We start from the raw sequence: 23,606 nt of genomic DNA, 5'->3' as shown, positions 1-23,606 counted from the left end.
CTGTAGACAGCCTCCTAGAACAGGGCAGAGCTCAATCCAGCCCTCTTGAGTCCAGAGCCTTCACTGTACAGATGAGGAAACAGATTTTCCAAGAGAATGAAGGATTCCATCAAGGCCATCCAGCTATTTAGCAGTAGAGCTGGGTCAAAATTGAGAGGTCTGACTACCAGTTAGTGTGAGCAGAAACACACTGCTGCTGCTGCTGCTGCTGCTGCTGCTGCTAAGTCGCTTCGGTCATGTCCGACTCTGTGCGACCCCATAGATGGCAGCCCACCAGGATCCCCCGTCCCTGGGATTCTCCAGGCAAGAACACTGGAGTGGGTTGCCATTTCCTTCTCCAATGCATGAAAGTGAAAAGTGAAAGTGAAGTCGCTCAGTCGTGTCCGACTCTTATCGACCCCATGGACTGCAGCCCACCAGGCTCCTCCATCCATGGGATTTTCCAGGCAGAAGTACTGGAGTGGGGTGCCATTGCCTTCTCCAAGCAGAAACATGCTCCCCATTAAATGGAACAAATCTCTAAACCAGGGGTGCCCAACCTCTGGGATCTAATGCCTGATGATCTGAGGTGGAGCTGATGTAATAACAATAGAAATAAAATGCAGTAAATGTACTGTACTTGGATCATCCCCAAAACAACCCCTCCACCCATCCCTTCACTCCAGTCTATGGAAAAATTGTCTTCCATGAAACTAGTCCCTGGTGCCAAAAAGGTTGGGGACCGCTGTTCTAAACCAAAAGCAGCCCTTCTGCTCTGGATTGGTAAGGACCTCTAACACAGATTAGGTAGCATTTAAGAGAAATACTGGATGCCAAGATCCTATGTGAAATCTTGAACTCCCCCCACCCCCCCGAGTCTTAGCACACTGCCTGTATCTTTATTGTCTGTAGGCATGTCTGTTTTCTCAGAAGGCTGCATTCTCCACCAGGGAAGGACAGTCTGGTTCATCTTGCAGCCCCCTGCCCATCAGCAACTTAGCATAGATTTTGTCCATAATGAGGACTCGGTTCACCTTTTGGAGAGAATGAAAACATCCAGGCAGGGCAAGATGGCAGAGATGCTCTGTCGACTGAGAATGGGAACAAGAACAATTATCTGAGTTTTCTGAAATAGAATATGCAGGGAGGACAGCTGCCTGGAGAATTACCAGCCAGTGTGTTCTAGACCAACACAAGTGTTCCTGGAGTCCAGTCATTCAATCATTCTCTTTTCTTTTTAGGACATTTTGTTGTTTAAATTCCTGTGCACCTCTGATCAACTGCTGTCCCTCCTAAGAGACCAGCACACATGTAATCCCTTTGGAAAAGCTTAATCAGGCCTAATTGAGTCATAATACTAACCCAAATTAATTAGACTTTTAGAAAGTTGCCAACACTCTTGGAGGTAGGCTGGTCTCTGACCCTCCACAGATTCACGGGGAGTAAGTTTTCAAGTGTTAAAACCTTGAAATTCTGCCAGAAGCCCCTAAATGAAAGTCCCTTGCTTCTCAAAGACATTCACTTCATCGGCTTTTTATTTCCGTAGTAAAAAATAAATAAATAAAAATGAACATCAGATTCCAAGAAAGATCACAGAACTTCAAAGTTCAAAAAGCCTATTTCTGTACCTTTTTTTTTTTTTTTTTACAAAGAGGCAATCTGGTGTCAGCTTGTAACCCTTTAGTGGAATCTCCCTCTCAGAAAATTGTTATTTCATTCCTGGAAACCCAAAGTACCTGTGACAGAAGCAGAACCAAGTGTCTTTAGCTCTAAAAGTCATTGAATCAAACAAATACAATTAAACCTCTCAATCTCCGGGTCTTACCATTAAAGAAATCCAAATATACCCTGAGCATCCATCCACTAGCTTTAGTACCATAAACTTTGTCTGTAAAGGCTTCTCATTAATCATCGGCAGCAAAATTTGCAGTCTTATTCTCAAGGCACATTTATTTCTCATTTGAGAAAAATTCTTTTAAAATTCCATTCTTAAAAAAATTCCACCATATTCTCACAAAACACCTTTGCATAGAGAACCCCAAAATCATCTAAAGGTGACCTCTCGTGAAGATTCTCACACCTGGGTGACAGGTGGCACACAGGTATTTCCATCCCGATTTAAGAATGAGGAAACAGCCTCAGGGACTTAAACTGAGTCAGTCATGAGGCTGAAATAGAAACCAAACTTCAAGATGACCTTGAGTCAAATCCAGCCAGAAAAGAAGGAGTAAATTGATAGTGACACTTGTTTAGCCGCCTAATGTCACTCCAGAAAATAAGTCAGAATTGCCGCATAAAAAAACGACCATTGCTGTCAAATCCTAAGTATTATCGCGCATACGCCATTGCTTTGGCAAATTCACCACAGAAGTTTGCTGTTTGGTGTTACAGCCATATGTTATACTTGCTGTATGTCCTCTGCTTTATTTTCCTTCCTAACTGTAATCCATAGAACACTAAAATGACTATTTGTCTCACAAAATTACTCGTTACAATATGTGCTTATTCTTAAATTTTGCATTTCACTTTAAAAACTATTCAAAAGCAGTTGTTAATTAGTATTAGGACCAAGGATATGGTTAGAAGGAACTGCTCCTCTAGATGAAAGCGAAGTCACTTTTAAAGACATTTTCTAAAGACAGAGCAACCCCATCAAGGCCATCAACTATCTGGTAGCCGAGCTGGGTCAGAATCCAGAAAACAAGGATATACCAGCCAATGCCCTTCACTTCGCAGTGCAAAATCATGTTCCACACTCCATGCCAAAAGCTTCCCTCCTGCTCCCAGATCAATCAGGATTCCTAATACCAACAAGACAAATTTACAGGGAGCACTGAATGCCTGTGTAAAACCTTCCTTTCTCCTCAAAAGACCCTTCCATCTTCTTTACCTCTGCTTTCCTACTTCCATGTTTTTCATGCCACTAGGTCATGAAGCCCAGTGAACTTGGACTTGCTTACGATGAGGAAAAAAGCAAGAGCTGAAAAGTCCGGCTCCCATCAAAATGCCCTTCCTATGAAAATGCACAACTCTTTCTGTCTTTGTGGCAAGCAGAAGGCATATGAGATGAGGCAAGGGGGCAACAGAAAAGGAAAGATACCAGAAGTGTGTACTAATAAACTTATGGCAAGTTGAGGGTATAATACAGCTGGGATAGTAAACCCCCCAAATAAGGAGGGATAAGAAAACTCAAAACTCTGCCAACCCAAGTCAATAACAAAATGCACAAAATATTCTTTTGACTGATGAGTAACCCCAGGCTCTCCAGTGACTTGGGGGGAGGTCATTTAATTTTATAAAGCAAGATCTGCATGGAATCTAGACTTTCATTCCCAAAGAACCCATCACTCCAACTCTCTAAATCAAATTCTTTCTTGCTAAAGTTGCTGAGACATGAAGGCTTCTTGGGACCAAATTTTCAGCTCAGAAAACAGAAAATAAGGGCCCTCTTCCCAGAGCATTTAAATTATGTTTTCTTGTCTATACTCAGGCTCTCTGAGGGTGCAGGCTGGAGCTGTCTGGAACACCAGGCACAGTACCTGGATCATGGTGGGTTCATCTTTTACAAAATGAATGATTTGCTGAGACATGATAAAGCCTGAATTTTACTTACACTTATGGGAGAGAAGCACATCAAAGGAATCTGCCCACCTTGTAGCTTCTTCTGTGGATAGTCTCCTAGGAAAGAAGAAACATCTGTCTTGAATCTTTCTGCAATGACCTCCTCTCCTTCAGCCACCACTGAGATTTGCTCATGAGAACAAATCAAAGCAATGGAGGGCAAGTGAAGACCACGTTTGGACTCCTGCAATCCTGTTGCTAGAAATGTACACATTCTTAAGTAGCTGATAGAAGAATCTCAGAATTGGGATTCCGTAAGTTTAATAAGTTGGCTTTCAGTCTAAAAAGCAAAACTAAGAAAGTATATCCTCTAAAGATGCCACTGTAGGGGAATTCCCTGGCAACCCAGCAGTTAGGACTCAGTGTTCTCATTCCCAAGAGCCCAGGTTCAATCCCTGGAAGGGAAACTAAGATCCCATAAGCTGCACAGGGCAGCCAAAATAAATTAAAAGCAAAATTTAAAAAATAAGAAAACAGATGCCGTTGCAAGCCAACTATGAAAGTTAAAGTGTTAGTTGCTCAGTCATGTCTGACTCTTTGTGACCCCCTCCCCTACAATCCTCTGTCCATAGAATTCTTCAGGCAAGCATACTGGAGTGGGCTGCCATTTCCTTCTCCAAGGGATCTTAACGGCCCAGGGATCAAAACCTGCATTGCAGGTGGATTCTTTACCATCTGAGCCACCAAGCCAACTATACCTCTCCTTAATAAATTAGTTAATTAACATATCACAATCACAACGGAAAGAAGCTGGACTTGGAAACAAAAGTGAGGCTGAGTTCCTGACTCCATCTCTTACTGCCAGCTTTGTTTCCTCGCCTCTTTAATGGGGTTGAAGGCACCCATCACAGCACCCCATGAGGGTTAAATGAGGTACCGTTTGTGACGTCATTTAAGACAGTGCCTGCACAGAGAATAGGCACTGAAACCAGATCATCTCAACCTAAGCAGATTTTTAAGAGTAGATTTGAGTGTTTCCAAACTGAGAAGCTCAGGTTGACAATTAAGTAGAACAAAGAAGTATTCTTCACTGCAGCTTTATAAGAGTGGTGCTTAATATGGCTTTCTTAGGAGAAAAAGGAGGATCCCTATTCTGAAGCCATATGCTTTGAAAAGGAAGATAACATTCTTTCACTTGCGTTCAAAGATAGAAAAGAAGCCACCAAGAGACTGGAAGTTATTGTCACTCGGCTCATCTCTTCAGCCATCTACCAGAGAAGAAGGGGTTGTATAGTCCCAGCGTGAGCATCCCATGGCCGACACTCTGGGGATGCAGTGTGGCCGTATAACTCACTTTAGAGCACGGTTGGGTTTGTCGGGAAGAATGGCTGTGAAATCGCTACAAGAGTCAGACTTGTGAGACAGGCATCCCAGTCGAGTCCTCATCCCTTTGTTCCTGCAACAAACACAAGGGCAGAAAGATGGGGAACTGTCATGAAAATAACTGTCAGCCCCCAAAGGGGAGCTGCTGTGGCAGAGGCCAGCCCCGCCCCGCTCCCATCCTTCCCCAGGTGGCCCCTGAAGATTTCATGAGCGAGAGGAGAAACACCAAGAGGATCAAGGGCAGTATTCACTCCCTATCTTGACGACCGGAATAGTAATAGGTCCCCTAGCCCTAGAGGCTTAACGCTTTTTAAAGCTGACATGCAAGTTGATGGTAAGTCAATGAAGGTCATTAGCTTGGAAGAATTTCTAAATTAGGATTCTCTGTGGGGAAAGGAAATACAGTGATGGCGAAGTAACAATCCACATTTTGCTCTCCCTCTAGGAGGGCAAAGTAGCAGCAGCAGCGATAACTCTTGACTGCAGAGCCCCAGTGATAGCCACACGGAGAGAGAGAGATGCTCGAGTGACACAGTGATGCCTGTCACAGGATCTCAGAGCACAAAGTAGGGACCTTCAGGGCAGGTCAATTCTACCTCAGGTCCTTCCCATTCATCCCACAAAGCTGAGGATAGACATGAATGGTGACAGACCAGAGGACTGATGCCTGCAGGTGGGAAGCAGAAGCAGTGGGTACAATCAGCAGCTAAGAACCAGGGTACCCTCTGTTAGCAATTTCACTTAACTAAGCTCTCATACACTTATTTGTATTTTGGCTAATCTCAATCAACACATTTAAAATTTTAACATGCGTGCTTAAATTTCTCATATTTTTTGTTTTCTTAAGGACCAGACACTTTGCAGTTACTTGTTGTGACAGCATCCAAGAGAAATGAAGCTAATATCTCTTTCAGACTCTCAATATTAGCCCCCTTTGACCTTTCAGTGAGATTGGAAAATTACAGCCCTGAGAGATACCTGTTTGTGTAAATAAAATTTTATTGGAATCTTATTTATTGGAAACACCCTGCTTGTTTATATATGGTCTGAAGCTGTTTTTGAACATAAGGGCACAGTTGGGTGGTTGAGGATGGACTGTATGGCCCATGAAGTTGACAATATTTACTCCCTGGTTCCTGATAGATTAAGTTCATTGACCCCTGACCTCTAACCATGATCACTCCTTGGATGGAGGGCAAAGGTAAGAGGGAGGAGTTTGGGATGAGCAGGACTTAAAAGTAGCTGATAAAAGGGGACAGCCATGTACACGCTGGTGACAATTTGGCCTGGAAATAGTCCAAGAAGACATTATTCTCCTTGTTAAAAGGAACTTCTTCCATCCTGGTTTCCCTTCCTCATTTTCACAAATCCTGGACCTGGGCAGAGATGTGAGATCCAATTCAAGCTCTTTTACTTCAAATGGGTTTTCATCTCTGACCCCGGTCATTGTTCACAGAAATCTCATCCAGCAAACGTCTACGGGGATGGTATTACCTTCGGCGGGGGTGGACAACACATGCACAGCCTATCTCCGAGGAGCCTTTTAAGGCCAGAACATCCAAGGCCCCAGAAATATCTCCTCTCCTGCATATCCTGTGCCCCCAGCTCTCATCTCAGCCAGGCTCACTGTGCAGCCATCGATTTCCTTGCATTTCAAAACACTGGCTACAGCCATTCTCTCTCCCTCAACAGTGAGCATGTCATGTCCACTTGCTCTTACAAATCACAGGGTGTCCCAGCATCAGGCTATTGGAGCAACTGATTAAGGGCCCTTGAATCATCACATTCCATGAATTCAAGTGCAGGTCCTGCCCAGGCTGCACCACAGGCCAGAACCAACTCAGAGTGAGTTGGCTCATTCCTCGGTGCCTCAGAAACATCAGTCAGTGAATAGTCAGGTCGATGCCCCCAAAAGAGCAATTAAGAGGACTTCAATAAGTGGCAAATCCATGCAAGCCATCTAACAAGGTTTAGCAGGGGCCAGTGTAAAGGGTGCTGCTTGTTACCAAGACAACAGTGAGTCTTCCAAATAGTTTGCAAAAATCTTCCATAAAATATCCTTTGGGGCAAAATAGTTCTGACTTTCTATCTTGTCTAACTGAGACTTAACCTTTTCATTAGGTCTGAAATAACAGGAGCAAAAGCAAGAGTCAAAGGTTAAGGCTACTTTAAAAACAAAGGACTTGCCCTCATCTTTCTTCTCTATCCCAGTAACACAGAGAGACCCCTAAAAGGTTCAATACAAACTCATGCACAGTCCCACCCTCTGAGTCCCATCCCGTAGGGCAGGGCTTGGTGCTAAGGCAGGTTCTGCTTGCAAGGCCCCAACTCTGCAAGAAGCATCCAGGCAAACACAGCACAGTCCACACAGGAGGCCTGGGGGATGGAGGCCAGTGATCCACCCACAGGATTAGAAGGTTTGGGGCTGGCTCAGACAGCAGGGTAGGTGGGAAGGTGGAAAAAGAGGAAAGAAAGATGAGAAAACATGTTAGCATCAGTTACCTGCGTGGCATCAGTAAAGCGGCCATACGGGCGCCCACTTATGGTTAACCCTCTGGCTGATGTGCAGGGACGACAGGGCGGGAGATAAGACTGCAGGGCTCAGGGATTTACCCTTTCACGTCCTCTCACCTAAAATCAAAGAATCTGCTGTAAGAGGGGGCCCCCCTCTCTGACTGTACTGCAAGTCCTAGCAGGTGACCGTCTGCCAAGGAAATACCTCCCCACACACCCCCGTCCCCCACGAACGTCTGCTGGTCCTGACCAAGGGTGACCAACCAGGGTGCACGAGGATCAGGTGTTGGGTGGATTCACATTGTTGCCTGTTGGTCAGGAGTCCCTGCTTCCCCGGCTACTGACCATCAACGTAAAGTGGGACGCGAGCCCCTCCCTGGGGAGGAAGGCACAGCATCGCAAGCCCAAAATGACTGTTCCCTATGTCTTACTTGAGTGGGGCCCAAGTGACCAGCCAGCCCTGGGTGGGGGAGGAGGGGTCAGCGCTTGCTCCAGAATCCTTTAATTGGCTGTTTCTCACCTCCCTCCAAGGGGACCTGTCCCGGAGGTGGGAGTGCCGGAGCCCAGGGAGGGCGTGAGCGGGAGGAAGGTTGGAAGAACTCCAAGGGAGGCTCGTCAGGCGCTGTCACCACTCAGGTTTGCTCCTTTGCAGGGATCACAGGCACAGGCTGAAGAAATGAATATGCAAGTCACTCTCCCCATCCCAGATGGAGACTGCCTGACCTTCCACAGTTTGGGGACTGGCCTGTCCCTGACCTGAAGCAGGAAGCGCATCAGGGAAACGTGGGTCTCCAGGTAGAGGCCTGATTGACTTGATCCCCTCTCTCTCCTGTGGGGTCCCACTCTCAGGGCGTCAAACCCTTTGTTCCCACAGACGAAACTGATAGGAAGAAACACGTGAGGAGAGCAGCCTATCCATTAAGGGTTCCCCTGGGAACCCTGACACCAAACATAGAATCCATTTTCAAAGAAACCTAATTTAGATAGATACGGCCCCAGCAAGATCTACGCAGGTTAAATTATTTTGATATCACCGGGAACATTTCACCAATACTTTAAAAAAAAAAAAAAAACCTTCTCTCATACTACTATAATTAATCAAATTAAAAGACTGCTTTCTTAAAACTGGGGGGGAAAAGAATTAGACTTTGTGTGCAGGGGACTGAGCTAGGGCTGTGTTCCTGGCAGGGACGTTTCCTCAATCTTTGCCCTAACAGTGCGTATACCTGCATGCGCAGAAGTCAGGAAATCAAAGTCCTTCACAGCCAAAAGCGTCACCAGGAATCATTACTTGCGGTATCTTAGCCTCATTTTCATGGACTTGTGGGTTAGAGCCCCAGAGGAGGGGGACCCCCAGGCCAGGAGCCTTTATTAGCTTGGGGCCGAGCAGAATCAGGTACTACCACCCACACTCACAGCAGGCAAGGTCACCTGGGCGGTATCACCTGGCCTTTGTCCCTGCCCTGCGGCTCTTCGGTCCCACCACCATCCATGCCGGCTTCCCAGGGCTGCTCAGATGTCTGCCTCTCTCTCTTCCGCATCCAACACTGGCCACTATTGCCCTTTAAACCCCTCCACTGCCCCTTATATCAGCTTAGTCAAGTATGTAAGAGTTTGCAGGATACCCTGACCCCACGTTTATCATTCATCCCAGCACCTAGGGGCTCTTACCCTACTTGGCCCTCGATTTGTAGAAGAGTTTGGGGTTACCCAGAGCCCAGGAAGGTCAAAGGTATGATGGTACCATAGTCCATGTGCCCTAATAAGTGGGCATCGAGTTACAGGTGACTCTGGGGCAGACAGGCTGAGACACATTAGAAAGTGAGGATACTCAAGGGGAAAGAAAAAAAAAAGGTTAAAAGCGAAGAGCAAAGATTTATAAAGAGGGAAGAGGAACTAACAGCCTCAGCGGGAAGAAGGCAATCAATATGCATGGAGAGGCAGGTTAATTAAATATGGATAATGCAATCAGCCCACACGGGCACCCCAGAGAGGAAAGAGAGTAACCCAAGCGATACTCACTGTCTTTGACCAGTCCTCATGGCCTGCGCGTCTTTGCCAACGGGATGGTCAGAGAGGCTGCGGGTAAGGAGCTCTGGGGAAAGAGTAGATCTTTCTCTTAGCAGTCAAATCCTTGGCGGGTGAAGGGCATGTGTGCATGAACACGGAGGCACACTTGCGCACGCACACACACACACACACACATATCCACATGCCTGCATGCACAACACACCTCCCACCACTTGAGCCGGGCAGCAAGCGGCCCCGCTGAAAGCTCTTCTCTCCGCTTGTCACATTCGGTAAATACTGAAGCAGCCTACACCCAGCGGGCGGCGGCTCAGCTCCCGGGTACAGGCTGCACGCCCATCCTCATTGGCAGGATGCAGGAGGTGCCCCTGAGCGGAGCTCGCCTGGCACTCCTCCTGCATCTCCGTCTTCAGCCTCACTAACCTGCTTCACTGCTCCTCTGGCTGCAGCTCAGCAGCTCAGGGAGAAGTTCCCACAGCCCAGAGCTGCCTCCCTCAGCACCCAGAGGCTGCCCAGGGGGGCAGCAAAGCTGGAGGTATTAACTCTTTCCCGCCACCAGTGAGCTGAAAATCAAGGGTTTGGGTGGGGGGCGGGGGGCGTCTTCTAATGAGCTCTGCTGCTGGCTGAAGGCTGGTTGCTGCTTAGGGAGCAGGGAGCATAAAGATTTTGCCCCCAGACAGCTGCTGACAGCAGGAGCCAAGCCGAATCAAATCTCCTAATGAACCAGGAGGAGGGGGGCTGTCTTGCTGGGTGTGATGTGATGTGATAAATGCAGAGAGCAAGAAAGCTATGGGGCAGGTCACACATCTAAATTCCACCCCCTTTCTCCCAATTTCTATTGTGCCACACTGCCAAGCCACACCACACAGCGCTGAAATTATCCCCCTCTGCCACAGCTCAGCTGTCCCTCTTACCCCACAGGGGCGTTGGTCCCCCCCAACCCATCCCAGCCCCCAGAACCAACCACACCACTCCTCACTTCTTGATGAGAAATCTCCACCTCCCCAGACTTGTACATTTCCAAATCGATGCTCTTGCCTCTCACCTGGGTTTCCCTACACTGGAAATTCACCCCTCTCGCTCATCCATCACCTAGCAACTTCTCCCGACTTGCATTTGTCACAGAATGAGACTTTTCCCTTTGTTCTGCCCAATCCGCACACTATCTCTATTTTTCTATCTTCTACAGTCTTTTTTTTTTTTTTTCTTTCAAATCGCCTTACCCACATGGATCTTCACACTGCCCGGTTCAGTTCCACAAGGAGGACTCTCTCTTCCTGCTTGCCCTAGTACAGTAATTCTCCGAGCATGGTCCCTGGACCAGCAGTGTCAGCATCACCTGGGAATGTGTTCGAAATGTAAAGTCTTAGGCCCCACCCCCAGACCTACAGAATTGGAGACTCTGGGGATGGGGCCGGCCTTCCGGGTGATTTCAATGCATGCTAAAGTTTACAAACCGCTACCCTGGGATAAAGCTTACTTACCTTCTTTCTCCTCATTCCACTCCAGGTCTCTAAGGCACCGCCTCCTGCTCCCACCCAGGAACTAGCTCCCAATGCACCTAGACTTTGCTGCAAATCATTCCGGAAACCCAGAAAGCAGCACTGGCTGGAGATATCAGCAGATATCACTATGGAAAGTGATGCTTTTATTCTAAAGACACCAGACTCTCTTTGTTGACCCGTTCCCAATGTAGAAAGCATTGTCATGTGTTGTCACTCAACAACCCCTTGCCACAGTCAAGAGACAGTATTATCATCCCTGTGACACAGATCAGAGAACTGAGGGTAGAAAAGGTGACCTGCCTTTTTCAAAGTGACACCATGCATCAGCGGCACTTCAAGGACCAGAACTTGCTTTCTTATGACTTTTAGAGCAGAGCTTTTTCTACTACGTCATGCCAGAACGCAGTCTTTCCTGGCAGATCTATTGGTGCATAGCCTGGACCCTCGCAGTGCAATGACTCTGCCGCAACCACACTGATGATAGGATGAAATAAAAATTCTGATGCTGCCTCCACAGTGACTCATAGTCTCTCTCTGAAAATGTCCACAGTGCCCCTCTGTTAGGTAAAGGGAACTTCGTGTTATAAAAGGAGATGCAAACGAGCGTTTTCTATCCCTCCGAATTCCTGTCCTGAACCCCAAGGCAAACTGGGGTTTCGAATTAAAGCATAAAGAGAATCGTTCACTTCTGGGCATTTTCCTGGTGAACTGTACCATCAGAAACAGGCACACAGATAAACCAGTGAATAAAAGCCCAGCGATAAGCGCTTCCCTAATCCAAGGTACGGAGAAGGCAATGGCACCCCACTCCAGTACTCTTGCCTGGAAAATCCCATGGACGAGGAGCCTGGTAGGCTGCAGTCCATGGGGTCGCTAAGAGTTGGACACAACTCAAGTGACTTCACTTTCACTTTTCACTTTCATGCATTGGAGAAGGAAATGGCAACCCACTCCAGTGTTCTTGCCTGGAGAATCCCAAGGACGGGGGAGCCTGGTGCGCTGCTGTCTATGGGGTCGCACAGAGTTGGACACGACTGAAGCGACTTAGCAGCAGCAGCAGCAATCCAAGGTAAGTTTATACTATAAGCTGGATCCACCCCTAGATTCCTCATCCAGGGCTAATGTTTAATGAGCACTTGGTATGTGCCATTTTCATACTGTTCATACTCCTTTCATACTGCAAGGGGATCAAAACAGTCAATCCTAAAGGAAATCAGTTCTGAATATTCATTGGAAGGACTGATGCTAAAGCTGAAGCTCCAATACTTTGGCCACCTGATGAGAAGAACTGATTCACTGGAAAAGATCCTGATGCTGGGAAAGATTGAAGACAGGAGGAGAAGGGGACGACAGAGGGTGAGATTGTTGGATGCCATCAGCGACTCAATGGACACGAGTCTGAGCAAGCTCCGGGAGTTAGTGATGGACAGGGAAGCCTGGCGTGCTGCAGTCCATGGGGTCACAAAGAGTCGGACATGAAAGAGTGACTGAACTGACTAGTATGTGCCAGACACTGTGCTAAACATTGCACTTTGTTATCTTATTTAACTCTCACCAAAAACTTACAGGCTTCTCTGGTGGCTCAGACGGTAAAGAATCTGCCTAATGCAGGAGTCCTGGGTTCCATCCCTGGGTCCAGAAGATCCCCTGGAGAAGGGAATGGCAACCCACTCCAGTATTCTTACCTGGAGAATTCCATGGACAGAGGATCCTGGTGGGCCATAGCCCATGGGGTTGCAAAGAGTTGGACACGACTGAGTGACTAACACAAACTTACAAGATCAACGTCTTTACCATCTGTTTTACAGATGGGAAAACAGAGAAAAGCCATTTATAAGCAACAGAGCTGGGTGTCTGATACCAAACTCAGTGCCTCCAGCCTATTCCACCTTTTGCCTGAATACAAAGGCAGGGTCAGCGTGGGACCCCTTTACTAGTGCTAACACAGGGGGCTGGAGGCTTCCTCCAAGTCTTACACTGCCCAGTCCAGCATCCAGGATTTAAAGGCACTGAGGAGGCAGGGGAGTGTTGTACGGGAGCCCAACTCTCAAGTGGAAGCTGACCCATATTAACCAGACATCAGAATCTTCAACTAGCTTTTAGAGAATTAATACAGTTGCAGCAAGTCAATAAGCCAACCCAAACATTTAAGGAGAAATACCATAATTAATAAAGTTTTAAAAGAAAGAACAGGAATATAAAGAGCAGAGGGATGAGGGTGTGTAGACATGACTCTAACATGAGTAAAAAGAAAACTCTCTTAAACACCAAGGAGTAAGCTCACAGCACCCCAGTTTGAGCAGCACAGACCAGACAGGTCCCTCCCAAGGGAGGACTCTAGGGATTTCCCTGGTGGCCCAGTGTAGCAGGTCCAGGTTCAAGATCCCAAGTGGTTCGGGTATGCGGACTCAGTCGTGTCCAACTCCTGGCGACCCCATGGACTGTAGCCCGCCAGATTCCTCTGTCCATGGAATTTTCCAGGTAAGAATATGGAGTGGGTTGCCATGTCCTCCTCCAGGGGATCTTCCCGACCCAGGGAACCAACCCACATTTCTGGAGTCTCCTGCATTGGCAGATGGATTTTTTACCACTAGCACCACCTGAAAAGCCCCCAAGATCCCGCGTGCCCCAACCAAAACCCAGTGCAGTCAAATAAATAATTTTTTAAGGGAGGACTCTTATCTTCCTTCCTATAGAGGCAGGTGTATAAAGAATTTAGGGGCAGGAAATTAAGTTGAACTGAGGGGATATGTATCCTGGCATGGTTTTCTTTCCAAAGGAGAGAGATAGGAAAAGGCAAGCAGGTTGGAGGGCTAATGAGAAAGGCCCTTGCTACTTGGACTCTGGTCCAGGGACATAGAACTCTGGATTCTTCTCTGTTTACAGCTCCTGAGCTGCTGGCTGAAAACTAGGCATAGGACAGCATCTCAGGTTGCGACTCATGGTTTTTCCTGGGAAAGCAATCACCGCAAGCCCTGCTCTGGCTTCTCGGCACTTCTGGCTGCCGGGCACCTCGATGATCATCCCTCTCTGCACTTGCTCCTCTGTGGAACTCCATCCTCCCAAGCACCGGTCACGGCTTCTCTCCAGAATCAGGACTTTGGTCCTAGCTCTCTTGAGCTCCATGCTGCACTTCAAGAGGTCTTCTAAACAACCCCACCCCTCTCAGACCCTGCAGACTCTCAACTGTCTCCAAAACAACCACCTTCCCCTCCAAGTCCTCCATTCTTGCTGGGCTCCTGTGTGCATTCATGACATCACTGTGTTCCAGACCCTCAAGGTAATAAATGCAGGTATCTGGGGTTTCTTTCCCTCCATTCCTCTTGCTGAATTGATTTCTAAACCTTGTCATTGTACTTCTGATTTATTTCTGAATTTCCTCATCTCGCATCCATTGATGCTGCCATGTCAGAGGTTATCAGCACCCAGCACAATGCATGCCCTTTCACCTCCCCTAAATAACTGATCTTCCTGTCCCTATTTCATCACCCCCATTCCCCACAAACCTTCTGGCACACTCCACTACCACAAGAGTAACCTACTGAATAGATCCATAAAGCAAATCTTCCCTGGTGGTTCAGTGGTAAGAATCCACCTGCATTGCAGGAGACACGGGTTTGATCCCTGGGTCGGGAAGATCCCCTGGAGGAGGAAATGGCAACCCACTCTGGTATTCTTGCCTGGAAAATCCCATGGACAGGGGAGCCTGGTGGGCTAGAGTCCACAGGGTTGCAAAAGACTGGGACACGACTGAGTGATTGAACAGCAACAACCAACAACAAAGCAGATCATCTGTGTAACGGGCTCCACTGTAACTCCCCATTCTGCCTGATATTCCAATAATCTGGTCTCACTTACCTATCCAGTCTCACATCCCGTTGTACACTCAGGCATGTGCATGCGTGCACACATGCATGCAAGCACACACCTGATTCCTCAGCTAGTCTCTTTGAATGTCTCCACTCTGGGTCTGTCTCTTAACCCCCAGTTCCTTCCTGAAACCCAATATCTCCAAGCTAAAACTTCGCCTTTCCAAAGCATTTCCAGAGCTCCCTCAGTTGGGAGGAATCCCCCCATTCCGACATCGCCGCTGTGCTGTGATTCTCTGACAGCCCACATCACAGCCTGTAGTTTATCCTTGTGATCTATGTTTTCAGATCCTCCCAAATGACTGTGTGTGTCACAAAGACAGAGTCTCTGACTCGTTCCCCCTGCCATCAATTTTCATTGCCTGGTATGGAGCAGGTGTTTAATAAATGTCAGCTGCATTTGATTTTCAGTTCATGAGAAAATGTGAAAAATCACCGAGGATTCCTTATGGCAGAAACACACCAGACTTCTGCAGTCTCCAGGTCAAGATGGAAGTCAGACCAACGTTAATGACGCCCAGGGGCAGCCATCCAGGTATGTACGGCATCTGCAAACTATTGTTCCCAACTGCCTGGTCGGGGCAGAGTGGAATTAATCAAGAGCAAAAGGACACCTGGCGTTGTCACACGGGCCACAGAAATGTAATTACATTGAAGATAAAGGGAATTAAAGACTGCAATATAATATTTTTAAAAGCCACGATAGTGGAAGCGGAGGTTTATTGCCAAATGCCCCCTGTGTGCTGATTTCATCAACATACCACCTAGGATAGGACCACATTAAAAGCTTTTAATAAAACAGTCATTTGGATATTAGATTTGAATTCTGGTCAGCATGCTAAAGCTCTTCCACAAATCTTTTAAAAGCAATTTCCAGTTTGTAGCTTCCTAGTAACAGTAGAAACATGAATCAACATATGCCACATTGATTTGGGGTTTCCATGGAGACTGGAAGGACACAGGGAAGGGAAGGACAGAAAGAGGCCAGTTGGCCCAAAATTCTGCTAAAAAAAAAAATGCATCTCGATTCCATTCCTCTGAGCATTAGCAGCCTCATTTCCTTCCTGTTCATCAGTTCAAGCTTCCTGATATTTAATTTGTAATAAGCCTACTCGACTTTGCACAAGGAACATCAGAGGGGGCATGGAAAAAAGTCAGCAGCTAAAGGTGTGGGCCCAGGAGGTTTGCAAAGAGGACCCGAGAAACACGGGCTCTGGAATCAGAAGAAAGAGCCTCTGATCCTCACTCTGCTGCAAACTAGCTCCGTGACACTCACTGCCCTCACTAGCTGCATGATTACCAACTAACATAACCAAGAGCTTTGAATTTCAATTTCCTCATCTGTAAAACACAAATTAACACACCTGCCCTATTTTTCAAGGTGGTTATAAGAAAGAAATGAGACAGTCTATGGGAAGGAAAATGCTTTGCAAATTCCAGCACACTGTACCCTGTTATTATATTTGGTGATGCTCTGTGCTACTCTCTAAATGGAATTTTGCCAGTGAGCAAGTCTATGCAGAACAAGATTGATGACTTAGTAGAGAGTAGACTGACCTGGAAAAAAAGAACAGTGGGTTTGACAGCCCTGAATTTCCATCTCTGCTCCTTGACTTCCCCAGATCTGTAACTGCGGGCAAGTTATTCTCCCTCTCTGAGTATTATTTTCATCATGTCATCAGTTTGCTACAAAGATTATAACGATCCTTATACCAATGTCATCAGCTTGTTAAAAGGATCCAATTAGATAACATCATCAAGTTCAGCATAATGTTTGATGAACGGCAAGTGACTGTGAGCCACCATTATTAGCTGTATCAATTGTTTCATCATCTGTAAAATGGGAATTAGAATTCCTACCCTTCCCCACTTTACATAGGGGATGACTTCAATGATACCCACTCAGCTATTTGATAAGCTGTCTGGGAAAACACGCTAAATAGATAGAATGTTATTGTTTAAAGATTCATGTTTGCCACTTGCTAAGCCAGGTAACAGCAAAAAAAAAAAAAAAAGTATGAAACACATTTGCAAGGATTTTCAAGCTTCTTGGTGGATGGGCGTTACTCAAGTCCCGGCTACAAAAGCCCTTTTCTTTTGTCCCCCTTGAGCCTTCGTGTGTCTCCTTATGACTCCCTCCAGCCTTTCCTTCTTTCTATCCTCTTTTCTTTATTCATTATTTTTATACTTCTCCCTCTAAGCGTGTCTAGAAGGAATTTTAAAATGAATCTTCGGAGGCTTTGTTGTCTAAACTGCAGTGGTTCCCTAGAGCTCCTAAAATTAAATGGCAGACCTACACTGGGAGAAATGACATGAAATCAGGAGTTGTTATGGAATTACAGGACTCTCAGACAGTGGCCATCAGTGTTAAAAAACAAAACAAAACCTTAAGAAGCACATCAACCAAATACAGTGTGTGAAATTTAACTTGAACCCTGACTTGAATTTAAAGACATAAAAAAATATTATGAGACAATTGGGGGAAGGGGGAGCACTGATTAGATATTATTGTTAATGTGATATCAATACTGAGGGTTTTTTTTTTCCTTAAGCAATCTCACTCTTTAGAAATACACCTGGAAATATTTAACATTGAAATGATATGCTATCTGGAAATTGCTTAAAAATCACCCAGGGTGGTGAGTGCAAGGGGATCAAAGCTGAGTTGTCCTGTCTTCTTGACTTGTGTATTTTTGATAGTATGCCTAATTTTTTTTTTTTTAGTGTGACAAGATATGCTTTAGTAAAAAGAGCATATGTGTAAACTGTTAGTGCAAGGAAATCAAAATATGAAAGATGCAATTTGAACAGAAATTGATTTCCTGTTTATTTTCCTTTGTAAGCTTTCCTCCCCAAGGATAAATCAACTTAAAAAAAAAAAAAACCAAAAAACTATTTGACTCCTAGGGAGCAGGTGCTAAAATTCATAGAGGTTTAGAGTGGGTATGACTCTCAGATATCACCTACAGAACCTAAACTTTAAAGACTTTGCCCAAAGTCACATTTCTTAGAGCCATAGTCAGGACTCAGCACAGAGCTATTAGAACAGCATCCAGCTACTTACTTCCTTTCCTCCCATTTCTGAGCTGCCCAAACATCCAGAATCCAGGGCCACAAGTCACCCTTGGACGAGGATGCAAAGGATGACCTGTTTGCTTACATCCCCAACCCTTCCCTGCCCCTATTGTGACCTGAGCCTTACACAGTGAACTCACTTTTTACAAATTAGCTTCCCAGTGGCCAGCTGGCTTCTGCGAAGGCAGTCAAAGGGCAGGAAGCCAGAGAGTAAGGAAGAGTGTGCGTGCTCATTCTCCATCGCTCAGTCATGTCCGACTCTTTGTAGCCCCGTGGCCTGTAACCCTCCAGGCTCCTCTGTCCATGGAATTTTTCAGGCAAAAATACTGAAGGGAGTTGCCATTTCCTCCTCCAGCAGATCTTCCTGACCCAAGGTTTGAACCCACATCTCCTACATTGCAGGCAGATTCTTTACTACTGAGCCACCTGGGAAGTCCACAGAGAAGAGAGGGCTTCTAGAACGTGATCCTTCACATGTCCACAGCCTCATCTCCTGGTTCATCATGATCATCAAGCCCTCAGGTACGAAATAACCTCAACCTCTTCTCCTGTCTCCTCATCTGCAAATCTATGCACATCCACCCCTCGCAGGTGTGTCTATCAGGGCAAATTCTTCCTCGAGGCCCTGCTTCCCCACTTAACCCTCCCTGCTTGATCAACTCTCTATCTTTATTCTTTCTCTCCCCCATTACACTTACAAATAAAAGTACTCTTTCATTAAAAAAAATCCCCCTTGGGTATTCCTCCCTTTGTCAGCAAAGCTGTCTGACAGCATCTCCCGTTTCCCCACTTCCTATCCCATCCTCAGTTCTTCACAATTGGCTTCCATCCCCACCACTGCCCTGAAACAGGGACCCCCCCCATCCTGTGATGTCCAATGACACTTGTCTTTAAGGACCTCTTCACTGCATCCACCACGGTGACCCATCACTTCTAGCATTCCTACTCCCTTAGTCTCCTCTACCTGACACTGTCCTAACTGCCTTTTCCCTTGGTCTTCTTTGCTAGCTCCTCCTCTTCTCAAAGCATAAATATTGATATTCTCCTGCTTTCTAACCTTGGCTTCCTGTTCTCCTCTCCTTAAATGCTTCTTGGGCAATCTTATCCTTGTCCGCACTCCTAACTACACAGATATACTGACCATTTCCAAATACTTTCCTCTAATTCTGGCCCTTTTCCCAATTGTAAACATTCTTATAGCCCATGGTTGCTGAATATACCTCTCAGATATTCCCCAGGCACAACATATCCAGATCTATCTAAAAATTGAGTACATCATACCCACTTCTTCTCCTGACCCATTTTCGCCCACCCTTCCCCCATATACCTACAAATCTTGGCTTTCTCTGCCATCTTTGGTTTCAGCTTCTGGCACCAACATCCACTGAGTAACTCGAGCCAAAAATAGGGAAGCAATTAGAGATGACACCTTTTCTTTCATCTCCTATAGTCAAGCAGTTACCAAACCATACTGATTAAATCTCCTTCAGTTTTTACACCTGCCTCCTCTCTTTCCTTACTACCATTGCTCTGGTTCACCTCCTGGCTCATAGTTCCTGGTTCTTGTTCTCGGGCTCTGTGATCCAGCCTACCTCCTTAAATTCAACTCCAGTCTGCAGCCATAATCACCTATGTAAAACATGATTATGGTCCCTTCACCTCACAACCTGTAAGCCCAAGCCTCGGAATAAAGTTCAAGCTTAAATATTCTGACACATAAAGTCCTCAGGAGCTGGGTCCCACCTACCTGAGAGTTGCCCACCAGCCCAGTGGCTGATGCTTCATGCTCTAGTAACTCCAAAGTGCTCACAGTCTTGAGCACACATCATGGTTCCAAGTCTCTAGGCCTTGTTTCTGTAATTTGTTCTGCCTCCTCACCCTTCTGGCTGCACTCAGGACCACTTCCTCCAAGCAGGCTCCTCTGCACAGTCAGGTTTTGCAAGTGTCCTACTCTGTGCTCCTGGACATACTTCTCTACCTCAGCACTCGGCATGATTAAGTGCCTACAACTCTCGTCTCCTACCCAGTCTCTTAAATTCACCAAGGACAGGAAACTGTATCCATTCTTTCATTCATTTATTCAACTAACCCTTAGGTATCTCCTATGCGCCAAGCAATGTACCAGGTGGCATGGGTCCATTTCATGACCTATACAGACGACACAGGTAAAAGCTTTTTCCTCTCTACATCTCCAACACCTAGCCCAGTGCCTGGCACCAAAAAGATGCTCAATAAATGTTTGTTGAACTTAACTGAACCAGACAACAGGTGAGTGAGTGAGGCCTTTGGAGCAAGGATGATGACTGGAAGAGGCAGCAAGGAATTACAGAAATGGTATGAGCTATCAGGTCCAGTAAAAAGGGTTCAAACTCCAACTTATCCTCTTCGTGGCTGAGTTATCTTGGCTTAAGACCTTGTTGTCTCCTCTGTGAAATCAGAATACTAAAGCAATGCCAACTTCCTGAGCTACTGTAAGAATTCAGTAATATTAAAGCAAACATGGATTGTAAATTCTTCAGCCTTATCAAAACACGAAGTCACACTGAGAGCATCAGAGTCATAGAAGACAGAGGTCCGACACCACACAGGGGTAGAGGGGAGACTACAGAGGATGGGGCAGCAGGGCAGGAGATGGAGAAGCAGTGGGACCTAGTTTTCAAGGCCCTGGGGCTGAGATGTGAGTGCACGAGGCCCTGTCACAATAGGAGTGTGGCTCTCCTCCTATGTCGCAGTGCCAGGGTGCTGGTTATCAATCTCTTCCCCTTCATAGACAGTAACAAAAGCTTTACCATTTGCCATCAGGGTCTACAGCTGTGGGCAGAAAGCAGCTTCAGCACTCTCCCCCTCCTCTGAATGTAAAATCAGGTGTTTCTAATCCTCCATTTTTAATGACTTCAGCCAATGGCTTTTACGTCTTCCCTGATGGGTCCAGTCCAGCCAGCTAGCCAGATTTATGCAAAAAAGAAGCTCCACAGCCATCAGACCAGGGCATGGGGCTGGCCACACCAACAGTGGCAGGAGATGGTGGTGTGGAGACTGGGGGCAGCTCTCCTGCTGGGATCTATTCCTACCTTCACAGACCCCCCTGGAAAATGAAATGCTTTGCTTTCAGGCCTGTGCCGGGCACACATGAATGTCTGCACTGCGGGCGGGAGGAGGGACCAGGGCTGCGTGGGTGCGCTCTGATGCACAAAGACGCTGAGCAAATTCTGACACTTTTCCTTGAGAGACAAGGCCCTGGTAGGAATCTACCTTAAGCCATTCAGCTTTTCTGAGACCCTCTTCTTTTTAGGACCTTTTATTGAAGGATTCAAAAGTTTTTTGGAAATTCCAAACAGAGAGTCCTGATAAAGGTTCTGATGAGAATGTTGATGCTTCTTGAACAGTGAAAAGTATTCTAATTTTCAAGACAGAGGAAAAGCAAGGAGCATTTCTAGTGGCTCTGGAGCTATAAGTATTTGGACAGAAATGAAATGAGCAAACACATGGGATAGGAGAGCCTGGGAAAGGATTAGCAGGATAAATATCCTAAGCCATGAAGTCGTGATACACAACAAAACTTGTATTTGTATGGCACCGCCAAAACCTAAAAATTGCTTTCACTTCTTTAACTGATCAAGTTTTTTAAGCTCCTGGAGACTAAGTTTTAGGGAAGTTGGAAGGATTAAACAGCATCATGTGAGGAAGATACCTAGTAAAGTTGCCCAGCACATCTTGATAACTGGCAGCTATCATCATTGTTTAGTTGATCCTCATAAAAACTTTTGGAGGTAAGTTGGGCCCTTGATATTGTACCCATTTTACAGATGATAAAAGCAAAGCTGTACAGGATCCCTGAGTGAAGGACACAGGGTAATTCAATTAATGACCCTAGGGAGACTCAAACCCAGGACCACCAGGGCTTTTTCCACTCTCTCCAACATTGCATCACATTCAGTACTGCTGCTGCTGACCCATCCCTGAGACCCACATTTGGAGGATTTTTAAAATGATAATATGATGGATTTTGTGCAGCCAACCATCTACCTCTTACTCAATCCCTTGGGAGTCCCTGGCATTTGTGAAATGACTCTTGTGGTTGAAGCTCACTGACCCATAGGAGAAAGACCTTGGCTTCAAGCAAAAGTCTAATTCAACTGGACAAAGAATATGAGAAAGTTTTAAGATTCCTTTGTGCATAAAGCACTGTGTGAGAAAAAATTTTAATGCCAAAATAACAGGGTCTCCAGGAGCAGCTTACCTCGGCCAGGCCACGGTGGACTAGGGGCCACCCAACACTCTCCAATCCCCATTCACCCCTCTCCCATCAATCTTCTACTAGGACACCTATTCTAAGGACTGAGCAAAGAACAAATGGTTAATAAAAACAGTTTGCCAGACTGACTGAGTGCTCACAGGGATACCATTCCCAAACTAAAAGTAAAAGCCATCATCAGCATAACAACACATTGCCAGTTAGAGCTTTGAACTTTCCCCCAAGCACTTAGATGCTCTCGTGATAACCGTTATCTCACTCCCCCACTTTCCAGCACCTCCTGCATCTTCCCAAAAAAACCTGGAATTTTCCAAAACTGTAGGAACAAATAATCCAAAAATAACCCAAGTTGCAGGAGGAGTAGTCTTTCCTTCCTATTTCATTAGTTTGAAAGCATCCCAAGATAAACACCTATGAGGACCTTCAGCCAGGTTTTAAATATGGAGTGAAACAATAGACTGAGATGGAATGACTCTAGCACAGAGAAAAGCCGCTCTCCTCCACGCCCCCCTAGACAGCTCTGAGAAGCTGATGCCAAGGACGAATCCCCTCCTATAGGTGTTTACTATGTCCTCAACTCACTGCTTAGAAATTGGTGACCTGCCCTCTCCTAAAAAAGACAATTGCAGCTACGTGTGGTGATGGAAGTTAACTGGACTTATTGCGGTGGTCTTTTCATAATACATACATATATCAAATCATTACACTGTAACCTGAAACCAAAATGATGTTATATGTCACTTGTATCAGTTTAAAAAAAAAAACACACCATCCCAGCAAGTCTCATTTTAAGACTATGTCTAAGAAAACAATACAGAATGTGAACAAAACTTGATGATATTCTTCCAATATTATATGCAATAATAAAAATGTGGGAAAATATTTGAAACTAGAAGTTGGTGACCTGCCAGTGGATGTGTTAATTAACTCGACAGTAGGAGTCCTTTCAGAATGCATACATGTATCAAATCATCCCACTGGGCACTTTAAACATATTACAATGTTATCTGTCACTACATCTCAATAAAGCTGAAAAAAAACCCAAAAAGATCAGTGACCTCCGATGTATTTTGATCTCCCTTGAATCCACTGTGATTGTGAGTTCTCCTGCATCGGAATGTGTTACCAGCGTTAGTCACCAGCAGCACAGGGGACCTGCACACTGTCTGGAAACAGAACAGATGCTGTGGGCAGCCAGACTGCTGTGCCGGCGATCCGCTGAACACAACAGCAAAGAAGACATGAATGAAACGAACAGAAAGTGTCACGGTCTAGGCAGCAATCAACCATAATCACAGAGCCCCCGAAGGGATCTGCAGGGAGATATTGCGTCCCCTTGGACAAGAAAGGAGGTTTCAGAGGAGGAGAAAGAACAAAAACAGGATATTGGCAGCTTAGCACCCACTGTCCGGGAAGAATGGGCATGTCCCTGCACCC

General features: G+C 46.0%; 1 protein-coding gene across 11 annotated transcripts in view; it reads right to left on the bottom strand.

Moving 5' to 3' along the window:
- Positions 1-23,606, bottom strand: part of RGS8 (regulator of G protein signaling 8) — a 59,079-nt gene that overhangs the window by 23,355 nt on the left and 12,118 nt on the right. For 7 of the 11 annotated variants that reach the window (XM_086342404.1, XM_086342399.1, XM_086342398.1 and 4 more), the window contains 6 exons: positions 10,689-10,804; positions 9,460-9,532; positions 7,958-8,105; positions 7,426-7,554; positions 4,895-4,996; positions 3,593-3,657 (listed from right to left, as the gene is read on the bottom strand). In XM_086342404.1, coding sequence (XP_086198530.1) covers positions 3,593-3,657; positions 4,895-4,996; positions 7,426-7,451 — 193 coding nt within the window. In that variant the 5' untranslated portion in view covers positions 7,452-7,554; positions 7,958-8,105; positions 9,460-9,532; positions 10,689-10,804. Of the gene's footprint in view, positions 1-3,592; positions 3,658-4,894; positions 4,997-7,425; positions 7,555-7,957; positions 8,106-9,459; positions 9,533-10,688; positions 10,805-10,949; positions 11,051-18,054; positions 18,637-19,245; positions 19,382-20,703; positions 20,726-23,606 lie in introns of those variants that run through there. The other 4 variants (XM_086342408.1, XM_086342405.1, XM_086342406.1 and 1 more) reach the window with 4 other exon arrangements.

Source organism: Bos grunniens, chromosome 16 (genome assembly GCF_055505025.1).
Source record: "Bos grunniens cultivar Pamir isolate PY7600 chromosome 16, Bosgru_T2T1.0, whole genome shotgun sequence".
NCBI lineage: Eukaryota > Metazoa > Chordata > Mammalia > Artiodactyla > Bovidae > Bos > Bos grunniens.
Note: the sequence above shows the minus strand (reverse complement) of the source record. Positions and strands in the feature narration are given on the sequence as shown.